Source organism: Galeopterus variegatus, unplaced genomic scaffold (assembly GCF_000696425.1).
Source record: "Galeopterus variegatus unplaced genomic scaffold, G_variegatus-3.0.2 Scaffold230, whole genome shotgun sequence".
NCBI classification, from domain to species: domain Eukaryota; kingdom Metazoa; phylum Chordata; class Mammalia; order Dermoptera; family Cynocephalidae; genus Galeopterus; species Galeopterus variegatus.
The window spans coordinates 341,960-354,458 of record NW_007726341.1 but is presented as its reverse complement, the minus strand read 5'-3'; the positions used below and the strand labels follow the sequence as shown (position 1 = coordinate 354,458).

The window sequence follows — 12,499 nt, the reverse complement described above, 5'->3', positions numbered from 1 at the left end:
ATCATCTGCTTGGTATAATCCGTGCCCGCAGCCTTAGAATCCTCATAAAAATTTTCAAAGAAAAGGAAGTTATTTGAAAAGACAAGATATGTCAGTTTTTAATTTTGTCTTTAGAAATATATATTCAAGTATATTCATATCTTAAGTTAAAGGAAATGTTCTTAATGTGTTTTTAGTTGGGCTCTGTACATATTAATCATATCTATAACTAGAATATTTGCTGAGAATAAATTTTGGAGAAATAATTTGAAACAGTTGTTTACAAGTTTAATTGTGTATTTTAATGATTAAAAATTTTGGTAAACCTTAAGGATTTTTTATATGGTTGGCACAAAAAAATTTTATGATTAAAAAACAGTTAAATGACATGTAATTTCTTTTACGTAAAGGTTTTTTGTTTTTTTTAATTGAGGGTTACATTTATATTCTAGCTCAAATGAGGGTTGAAATGGCTTAGTCTGTGTGTATTGTTCCATGAAAAGAGAGGCTTAGCAATTCTAGCATAAACACAAAAGCTACTGTCCTTGTTTCACACAAACTATAATTTTTTTGCAATTTGTCAAAATATGAAGACTTCTAGTTTATTGTGTTTTGAAGGAAAATCTTACATTCATTTAAGTTATTATGTATTGGCATATCTATGGTTTATATTAGTAGTAAAAATTGAAAAGAATGAGGAAAATTTATCAAACTGCACTGCGATTAAAAAAAGCCTTTGCATTTTTACATAAACTTGAATATTTTCTATCTTGAATGTAAGCATTTATAAATATTTTAATTATTCTTTTTCTCCTAGGGGACATCCGTCTAACCCCAGAGGACTTTGCTAGAGCTCAGAAATACTGCAAATATGCCGGCAGTGCTTTGCAATATGAAGATGTAAGCACTGCTATACAGAATCTACAGAAGGCCCTCAAGTTACTGACAACAGGCAGAGAATGAGGCCTTTGTACAATAGATACGTGTTTTTGGGGGTAAGGAACTAACAGTCCATTACTCTGTCTTCAGCCTATTGGGAGCACAGTTTTAAGAAAGACATTTGTTCATTGAATATGACAATAAAATCTGTGTGTATGAGACTCCTATTGAAGCATTTGTCCATCAGCAGCCTCAACCAGTTTTCATTGTTCATTTAGTGGATCTAATAATTTCTGGGTGTATAGAGCTGATGTTAGCAAGAACCTAAAAATGCCCTGTTTAAAAAAATTAAAACATACCTTTTTGTAAAATGTATATTGGGAATAAGCTTTGTATCTTAATTTACATACATTAAGGGAATTTTTTTTTTTAATTTATAACATTTGGTCAAACAGAACATATTACATTACCATATAATTCTAAATTTAACTTTTAAATAAAGACTGCCAGAATATGCTAGATTAGAAATGATGTTTTTGTTTTCCTCAAGATTTATAAAACAAGTATGAATGTGCTAAACTGTTAAATGAATCTGAAAGAGATTATGTTCTAAACTCAATTGATATTTATGTTAAATAATAACTACATTAAAAGTTTAAAAATTTCATGGAAGGAAATTCATGGAAGGTAAAGGGGTAAAATCACTTTTAGACTTAAGAATAATGTTTGTTTCCCAACTGCTTGTTCTTACCCATTTAAGCTTAAGGTGAATTGCTATTTGCTTCATAGGGCAGTTTGACTGCATGTATTAGAGAATGAGAAAAGATATTTATAGTAATGCCTGGAAACTTGGTGCTTTAAATTAAAGTTCTCCTCTGCTGCTATGGAATGGATTTCATAGAGTGTATACCTGTGAATGATGCAGAAGATAATAAGACTTAAGATTCTCAGTTGTTAGGATTATAAGTTTTGTGGAGAATTATGGACTTAACTGTGTCACCTGCATTTGTGCTGTGTAAAAAATAAATAGAAGGATTCATTTAACTAGTTCAGCTTATTACAGAGCCAAATGTCTGTTTGATTTGCATGCTAGAATTGTCATTTTTAAAATTCTTATTTTTAGTTACAGGAATACAGGATGTTTCCATAGTAAAAAACAATTTTTTTAAAAAAAGAAAAATTTGACAAATTTACTGGAAATTTATCTGGTCCATTTCATTCATGCCACTAAGATTGAAGTTCTTTAACATAAGGGGTCAGTCATGGGCAGTGGCCCATGGGCTGGCCACCTGTTATGTAAATAAAGTTCTGTTGGAACAAAACCGTACCCGTTGATTTATGTTGTTTGTATCTGTGGTTGCTTTTCATGACTATAGAGTTGCAAGACTCATAAATCTAAAATATTTACTCTCCGGGCCTTTAAGAAAAAGTTTCCTAACTCCTATTCTAGCAGCCTGTTTGAAAAAAAATGAATCACTAACCCATAATTGTTTCAGTCAACTTTTCTGTACATAAGTGTAATGCTGTTGTACAGGGTTTGGTAAATAGAGTGAATATTCAAACTGAATGAACTGTTCTAAATTATCACAATAATCAAGCCCCCAAAAACATGCCTTCTGAAAAATGTTTTCATATCTTTTGCAAGATATGAATATTTGTAGAATTCAACATTTGCATCTTTCAGAAATCCAGTGCTCTGGTATAGTTCTCTCTCAAACATTATTGTTAACAGAAAAATTATTAGGGTGACCCTTAGTGTTATAAGAGATAAATATAGTTAAGCAAATTTTAATTCAAACCTTAACATGTCTAGACACTAGAAAGTAAAACTGTCACCTCCTATTTGACGTCCCACCTGTTGCCTTCCAATTGGGGAAGCACCTGGAGAGAAGGAGACAGTGTGGAAACTGTGGAGTCCACCGATTGGTGGGCTGCATGGTGTAAGGGAGCCCTCCTCTGAGAAGTGGTAGTGACACCAGTAGCCACCTCAGAGATTGTTAGGAGAATTAAATGAGACACAGTATAGGAAGTGCTTATCACGTGGTAGCATTCCATAAATGTTTATTGTTAATATTAATGCTGTAAAAATAATGAAATTGTTAATAATCATTTATGTCCTAAATATCAGGAAATCTCAGTTGTCTCTGTGGCCCAAGCTTAAAAATCCTTTCTTGCATGAGGGGACTGAACTATACTCATAATGTTTTTTAACTTTGTATCTCTTCATATAAAATCTGACAATAAAATTAGGTGACATTTTCTGATGTAACACTAGGATAAGCAGTTTTCATTTATTTATTGAACATACACTTATTGAGCAGCTAATGTGTGCCTGAATTGTCCCTTGCAAAAGGAAACAGCAGAAAACAAGAAAAATCTCTGCCTCAGAGTTTACATTGTAATGGGGAGAAAACAGGCAAACTTAATAAAAAGTATATCATATACTATATTCAACCATTGGTTCTCAAAGGGTTTTGTTAGATATGCAAATCTCAGATCCTATCCCAGTCCTATCCAACTGGAAACTCTAGGGATAGGGCCCAGCATTCTGGGAAAAAGGGAAGCTTTAGATGGTTCCTTAAGTTTGAGTGATTTAAACCCACCAAAATCAAAGATCCGAGAGAGTGAGAGGACAGATCCCCCTGAAGCAGTAGTTCTCAAAGTTGTGGTCTCTGGACCACCAGCATCAGTATAACCTGGGAAGTTTCTAGAAAGTTCTGGGGACCACACTTAGGGCGCTTCTGTATTAGATAGTGATAAATGCTATGGAGAAAACTAGAGCACAGAATAGGAGATGCTTAGGTGTGTGTAGACATGTAAATAGGGTACTCAAGGTAGGCTTCCCTGAGTAACATTTGAGTGAAGTAAAGAGGGAGTAAGTAGTCATGCAGATATGTGGAGGAAGTGCATTCCTGACACAGGAGGGTGAGCAGAAATAAGGTCAGAGGGTGTAAATGGGAGGAAGGCTCTTAATGAAGCTAAAAGGCTTAGGAGGGACTTTTACTCTAAGGTGGGGAGCCATGGAAAGGTTTTGAGCAGAAGAGTAGCCTAATGTGACTTAACTTTTAAAAGGATCACACTGGCTCCTATATTGAGAATAGACCATAGGAAAGGTAAATGTGGAAGCTAGGAGGCCAGTTAGAAGAGGACTATGATAATTAAGCTCAGAGATGATGGCTTAGACCAGGGGTAGCTGTGGAAGTAAATAAGTAAATTTTCTCTGGCTTGCTTTTTTTTTTTTTTAGTGGAGCCACAGGATTTCTGTAAATTGGATATGAGGTATGAACATAAGAGGAGTGAAGGTTGACTTCCAGATTTTCAGCCGGATTGCTTGAAAGGAATGAGTAATCAATTGCAGTAGGAAATATTGCCAAATTTTTCTGACACTTAGGTTGAAGTGCAATGTTCCCAAATTCTTGTGACCATCCCAAGTAAAACTGATAACAGTGTTTTGTCAGTATGACAGAGGGGGAAGAAAAAATAAGATAAATTTCCTTCTACAATGATTGCCACAGATACCTCACCAAATCACTGCTGAACTGGAGGTAGAAGCCAAGAATAGTTCCCATGGTCAGCATGGCCAGGGAAGTTTAGAGACTTCAAGATTACACCAAGAAAAACACTCCAGTTACAGGTCTTGAAAATTCATATCTTCAGTTATTCATAGAATTTATTTCTATATGACTTGTACTTCTAGAAACATGAGGTTTGTATGTATGCATTAAAAGGTTACATACTCTGCCGAGCATCCCCAGGAAGCACCCCAGGCTCTCCTGAGCCAGGGCAGTGGGGGGCCCCCAACACAAGTGACCAGCCCAGCTATGACCCCCTCCAACACGAGCAAGTAGCCCAGCTATGACCACTAAGTTGCAGCAAGAAGGGCCCTGGTTCCTGAGCTGGGGAGGTGGGAAGCAAGGATTCTTACCACACACACCCCCGACATCTGCACCCAGACCAACAATGACCATGCCACTGATGGAAGCAAACTGGTCTTCCCTGTGGGAATGCACAGAGGTACCACGGTCCTCAATCCCACCCCTCCTCCTTCCTCCTCCTTTCATCACATTTCCTTCCCCTTTCCCCTCTCTGCCTCCCTCCGAACTGCTCTGCAACAACATCATAGAATGCAAAAAAAAATTAATAGAATAAACCTGTGGTTAAAAAAAAGGTTATATTCTTTCTGAAGAAACTTGCACCCTAATAGCATTATTACAAATATTTTCAGCTCTAAAAGTACAATAACTGATGGAGTTGAAGGGTTTGGGTCATCTGCACAGCTTCTCTTCACTCATCCCCATCCCTCCCCCCCTTTTTTAACTTTACTCATTTTGCATACCCAAATAATTGGATCAGATCTTGTCGTTTGGTCCATAAGTAAACATTCATCAATAGGAAAGTTCTGTACTCAGAAGAGATCACAAAACTTTAAGACATCTGTGTTAGGGTTCTGAGGGACAGAACCAGTGGGATATGTATATAAATTTATGAGAGGGGATTTGTTAGAATTGGTTCACAAGATTGTATAGGCTGAGTCCCATGATAGGCTGTCTGCAAACTGGATGCCAGTAGCATGACTCAGTCCAAGTCCAAAGGCCTCAGAACCAGGGAAGCCATCATGCTGTTGGTGTAAGTCCTAGAACCCAAAAACAAGTCTCAAGTTCTGATCTCCATGAACAAGAGAGCAGAGTCTATCCCAGCTCCAGCAGATAGAGCCATTCACCTTTTTTCTCAGGCCCCCAGTGGATTGGATGGTTCCCCAACCCCATATTGAGGGCAGATCTTTCCCACCTAGTCCACTCAGGCACACATGCTAATCTCTTCTGGAAGCACCATCATGGATACACCTAAAAAGATAGCTTTACTAAGTTTCTTGGTATTCCTTAATCTAATTAAATTGACAATTACAATTAGCCATCACGACATCCTTCATGTGAAGGCATGCTTATCTGGTTGGTTGTAATCTTTGATGTCCATGGAATTCTGAGACTACAGGCTGATTCATAAGAATATTCTTAAGTAGGACCGATTCCAAGTAGGAAATCTTTAATAATAAATATAGTAGCTAACATTTGAGTGCTTACTAAATGCCAGGCACTATTCTTAATTATTTTACTGTATATTTGTTTAATCCTGCCAACAGTGCTGAGAGGTCTTATCGTCCCTATTTAACAGATGAGGAAGGTGACCCATAGGATAATACATTTGCCTAAGGTTACACAGTTATTTATTCCTAAGCTCAGACATGCTATTTCAGACCATAAGAAGTGTCATTGATGTAGGTAAATCACCAGTTACTTTATTGTATGGTGAGATGTTATAAGTGAATTCCACATTATCAAGGTTATTGGACTATTCCTATAATAGTGGGAGGTGTAGGAAGTAGATTTTTCTATTATCTGGATATGTTCCAATTGACTGGGGGTACTAAACGACACAGGGCATGGACTTGAAAATAAAATTGTACCCTCAATATTTGGGACACTCACTGGACTATGGAATGAAATCAAATGGACTGCGAGTCTAGGTAAATAATAGGCAGAGTTTGAATAACTGGTGCAGTAGATTAATATGTCATCTTGGAGAGGGTGTTTCATATCATTAGGGAGTCCTGGGTTTCCCAGATGTGCCTGTTTTTACCTTTTTATTTTAGATAAGCTTACTGTCTTTCCTAACTAAATTGCATTCACATTCAGGAAATCAGATCTGGATGTGGACTTCCAAATAATATTAGTAATAATGTTTATTATTAGGTATTTCCTCAGATATGCTCAGATATGCTCTTACTGAATTGGTTGTCTGCTCTATTGCTTTAGCAATCCCCCATGGAATTGACCCCTCAGCTACTTGATTTGTACCGAGGTGTGGGGGACACTCAGAGTCCCTTGAGAAGGAAGGAGGATGTTTGGATTTGTCTATTGTGCTATGCTTATGTACTTTATGTATGTAACACTTTCTGTATAAAGGCAATAATACTGCTCTAATAACAGTAACTTAAATTACAATTTACCTCTTCACTTTATAAATCATATAAGCTAAACTTTATATACATGTATCTCCCCCATTAGATGCTAAATTGCATCCATGCCACCCATCAGGTCTCAATTTCTAATTCAAGTGCATGGTACTTTATCTTTTGAAATCATGAAGCATAACAATGAATCAGATGTGCTCAGAACATTGTTGGAATATACACTAATAACATCCTAGTCATGAAATACATGTTCTTTGCTGGCAGTTTATATGTGCTTGGTCTTTCTATACTCTTGCAGAGATTAATGTATTCAAGCCCATTGGAGTTATTTAACAAGTAAAACTCTTTGTTAAAAGCAGGAAAAATATGTATTCCTGTTTTTAGAACATGTTGAAAACTCAAAATAATTATAATGTCTGAGGAAATCATAAATGAAAGACTTTATACAGACGAATGAAAGTTGAAAATTGCAGAAGCTGCCATTGATATCTGAACGCTTTTCAGAAAGTCAGACATTCGATTTTTTTTTTTTTTTTTCTCAGTGTGTAAACTTTTCTTCTACCCACTGGTCCAAAGACAAAGCAGCTGAAGAAAAGGTGTGAAGATTATAAAACTATGGGCACAGGGGAATGCAATGCAGAGTATTCTATTCTGAGTTAGGAAGCTTGGGTTCTGGTTCCTTCATTGCCACAACTTATTCTGTCTATCAAATAAAGAAAATTTGCCCTCCTAACCCTCTTCTAAGACTTAATTTTTTCCACATATAGCATGAGAAGGCAGAGCTATATTTCTAACATCCTTTGAAAATATAAAATTCTTCAAGTGTCTGACTAATACTTAGACTTCTGCAGACAAAGTTTGGGATTAGGTCTGTGATCCTTGAAAAACACCTCATTTTAACCAGACATATTATACCATGTTTTCCAAACTTAAATCCTGGCACCCCTCCTATTGAGTGAGTAAATATCCCCTGAACATCTTATGTTAATGTGCCAAGAATTCAGTAAATAAATTGCCTTTGAACAAAGTTGAAACCAAGGACCAGGACAGCAAAATAATTGCTGTTTCATCGGGCAGGGAATTTTCTTCTGCCAGTGAGAAGACTGACAATGAACATAAACCTGACAAAGAAGATTTCAAAGCAAAGAATATTACCAGGGATCAAGGGAGTTACTTCATAGTGATAAAATGGTCGCTTAATCAAGGAGACAAACAGTCCTAAAGGTTTATGTGTCTATCAACATAGCTTCAAAACACATGAAGCAAAAAATAATACAATTGCAAGGAGGAATAGATTTTAACACCCATCTCAATAATTGATTGAACGCTTAGAAAATATGATTAGTACACTGGACTCAAAATAAATTGGTCCTTATGACCCTTTCGGGGACCCTTTTTTTTTTTTTTCAAAATAATCCTTTTTTTTTTTTTTTTTTTTTTTTTTTTTTTTTTTTTAAAATAATCCTTTTTTTTTTTTTTTTTTTTTTTTTTTTTTTTTTTTGCCATGGGATCCTTTTTTTTTTTTTTCTTCTTTTGGGGTTACTCCATTATAGGATGGTAGGAAAATGACTCACTGACCCTAATTTGCTCTGGACTGGATATTTTATTTCTGCATGTGTAAATATTACAAACATGTCTGCCATTTTTGGTGCTAAATTTAAAGGGAAACACATAGTGTGTTTAGTTATTTACCTATATATATATTATATATATACTTATTGAGTATATATATATATATATTGATCCTTTTTTCAATATTGTCTTGAGATACTGTTTATAACCATCCCCTGATATTCTCAGTATTTCCAAAGTCTGCCAACCAAGCAGCTTGGAAAAAATTTAATCCAAATCACTATAGCAAAAGCTCTCAAACTAACTATTTTTTGGTACCATTTATGAGGAAAATCTCAGCATTCCCAGTAGAATAATATACAGAATCCTGTGAAATATATGTTTATATGTATATGTATGATATATATTATATAGATATATATGAGGGTAAATCAAAAAGTTCATGAGAAAATAGAAATAAAAGATAATACAGGGATGCCCCAGGTGAGAACCACCACTGCCTACTCCCGGCTGCAGGCACCGGGATGTTTGGATTTGTCTATTGTGCTATGCTTATGTACTTTATGTATGTAACACTTTCTGTATAAAGGCAATAATACTGCTCTAATAACACTTCCTCCCTGAGCGCCCAGAGAAGGCACACTCACTGAACAACTGCATGGGCACCCCAGGTGGATGCCACCACTGCCACTGCCCGCTCCCATGACCCCACCCTGGCTCCAGGCACCAGCCCATGTGCCTGACTTAACCCCAGAGAAGACATACCCACCTCGTACTCAAGTGCTTGGATAGAAGAAGAGTCAGCAGAAAAGCCAACAAATATAGGAGGGAGTCTTTGCCCTAACGGCCCACTCCAGAGTAATAGAAGAAACAAGTGTCCTACCAGATGATAAAACATCAACAAAAAAATACTATAACTACAAATAAACAAAGAGATATGATATCACCAAAGGAGTATAGTGATTTTCAAATACCATCCCATAGAGCAGGAAACCCTTGACACGTCTGAAGAAGAATTCTGAGTTCTGATCTTAAGAAAACTCCAAGAGATAAGAGAAGAATCAATTAGAGAATACAAAATGAAAAAATATCCAAGACATGAAGGAGGAAATTTACAAAGAGATTAATACCTGAAAAAAGTATGTAACAGATCTTCTAAAGCTGAAGGATTCACTCAATGAAACAGAAAACAGAACTGAAAGCTTAAGCAGCAGGCTAGGGCAAGCAAAAGAAAGAATTCCAGACCTCAAATATGGTCTTTTTGAAATAAACCAGAAGGCAAAAAAAAAAAAAAGGAAAAAAGAATTAAGCAAAAATGAAGAAAATTTAAGAGAGCTAGCAGACCACCTCAAGCACACAAAAATCTGAATCATGGGTATTCCAGAAGGGGAGGAGGAAGGAAAAGGCATTAAAAACCAATTCCAACAAATAACAGAATTTCCCAGGTATAGGAAGAGATGCAGACCTTCAGATCCAAGAAGCCCAAAGATCCCCCAAACAGATTCAATCCAAAAAGATCCTCTCCAAGACACATTGTAATCAAACTGGCAAAACTCAAATACAAAGACAGAATTCTAAAAGCAGCAAAAGAAAAGCATTGAGTTACCTACAGGGGAGCCCCCATCAGACTAACAGCAGATTTCTCAACTGAAACCTTACGGTCATAAAAAAAAAAACGTGAAAACACATTGAAAATACTAAAAGCTAAAAATTGCCAGCTAATTCTATATCCAGCAAGATTATGCTCCCAAAATGAGGGAGAAATAGTGTATTTCCAAGACAAACAAAAATTATGGCAGTTCATTACCACATGACCAGCCCTTCAAGAAATACTCAAAGAAGTCCTGCATCCTGAATCTGAAAAATGATAATCAGTGTCATGGATTTACAAGAAAGAGCAAAACCACCATTAAAACCAATATGCAAACAAGAAAGAGAAAGAAGCTAAATCATGTCACCCCAAAAATCCAATTAGCATCAAAGATGAAAAATAAAAGGAGAAAAGGGACAAATGATATTTAAAATATCTAAACTAAAAGCAATATAATGTCAGGAGTATAGCAATATCTATCAATAACAACCCTAAATGTAAATGGATTAAACCCCCAATTCAAAAGCCACATTGGTTTCATTGGATTAAAAAGTTAGACCCACCAATATGCTGTCTTCAAGAGACCCACCTCAACTAAAGACACACACAGACTAAAAGTGAAGGGATGGAAAAAAATATGCCATGCAAATGGAAACCAAAAATGAGCAGGAGTAGCTATTTTTATATCGGGTAAAACAAACTTTAAACCAAAAACCATAAAAAGAGACCAGGAGGGCCATTATATAATAATAAAGGTATCTATTCGTTAGAAGATATAATAGTCATAAATATGTATTTACACAACACTGGAGCACCTAGATATGTAAAGCAAACACTCTTAGACCTAAAAAAAAAAGAGATAGACCCTAGTACAATAATAGTGGGTGACCTGAACACCCCATCAGCATTGGACAGATCTTTCAAGCAACAAATCACCAAAGAAACATGACTTAAACTATACCTTAGACCAATTGGACCTGGCAGACATCTACAGAACATCTCATCCAAAACTACAAAATACACATTCTTATCAGCACACAGAACATTCTCCAGGATAGACCATGTTAGGTCACAAATCAACTCTTAGCAAATATAAAAAATTGAAATCATTCCAAGTATCTATGCTGACAGACCACAATGGATTAAAACTGGAATTCAATAACAAGCAAAATTATGGAAACTATGCAAGTGCATGGAAACTAAACAACAGACTCCTCAATGACATATGGGTTCAAAAAAAATTAAACAGGAAATCAAAAAATTTATTGAAACTAACAAAAATAAAGTTACATCATACCCAAACCTGTGAGATACTGCAAAAGCAGTACTAAGAGGGAAGTATATTGCAATAAATGCATACATTAAAAGAATGGAAAGACTCCAAATTAATGAACTAAAACTATGCCTCAAAGAACTAGGAAAAGAACAACAATCCTAAAACCAGCAGATGAAGAGAAATAATTAAGATCAGGGCAGAACTAAATGAAATAGAGACCCAAAAAACTATACAAAAGATCAATGAAACAAAAAGTTGGTTTCTTGAGAAGATAAGTAAAATAGAAAAACCACTAGCTAGGTTAAACAAAAAAAGAAGGGAGAATCCCCAAGTAATGAAAATCAGAAATGAAAAGAGAAACATAACTGACACCACAGAAATTCGAAGAATCATAAGAAATTATTATAAACAACTATACACCAATAAATATGAAAACCTGGAGGAAATGGATAAATTTCTTGACAAATATAAGCTTCCAAGACTGAACCAAGAAGAAATAGAAAACCTGAATAGAGCAATAACAAGCAAAGAGATTGAAGCAGTAATCAGCAATCTTCCAACAAAGAAAAGCCCAGGACAAGATGTCTTTACAGCTGAATTTTATCAAAACTTTACCACTTTTCTCCTAACTTTCCCAAGAGATTGAAACAGAAGCCATTCTCCCAAACTCATTCCATGAGGCTACCATAATGCTGATACCAAAACCAGACAAAGATACAACAAAAAAAATAATTACAGGCCAATAGTATTGATGAACATAGATGCTAAAATATTCAACAAATTGTTAGCAATCAGAATAACACAACACATCAAAAAAATTACATACCATGATCAAGTGGGATTCATCCCAGAGATACAAGGATGTTTCAACATATGCAAATCAATATGTGACACACCTCATCAACAAAATCAAGGCCAAAAACCATATGATTATTTTAATAGATGCAGAAAAAGCATTTTGACAAAATTCAACATCACTTCATGATAAAGACTGTCAGTAAATTGCTATACAAGGAAACTCAACACAATAAAAGCCATTTATGACAAACCAATTGCCAATATCATCCTAAATGGGGAAAAGTTGAAAGCTTTACCCTTAAGAACTGGAACAAGACAAGGATGCCCACTTTCACCGCTCCTATTTTTTTTTTTTTTTTGTCCTTTTTGTGACCAGTAAGGGGATCGCAACCCTTGGCTTGGTGTCGCCCGCACTGTGCTCAGCCAGTGAGTG

The 12,499-nt window shown here is 35.7% G+C and overlaps 1 protein-coding gene across 1 annotated transcript in view; it reads left to right on the top strand.

Moving 5' to 3' along the window:
* VTA1 (vesicle (multivesicular body) trafficking 1) overlaps positions 1-2,185 on the top strand; it is a 76,257-nt gene extending 74,072 nt beyond the window's left edge. Inside the window, exon 8 of the mRNA XM_008566245.1 lies at positions 797-2,185. Coding sequence (XP_008564467.1) covers positions 797-942 — 146 coding nt within the window. The 3' untranslated portion in view covers positions 943-2,185. The remainder of the gene's footprint in view (positions 1-796) is intronic.
* Positions 2,186-12,499: the final 10,314 nt, after the last annotated feature.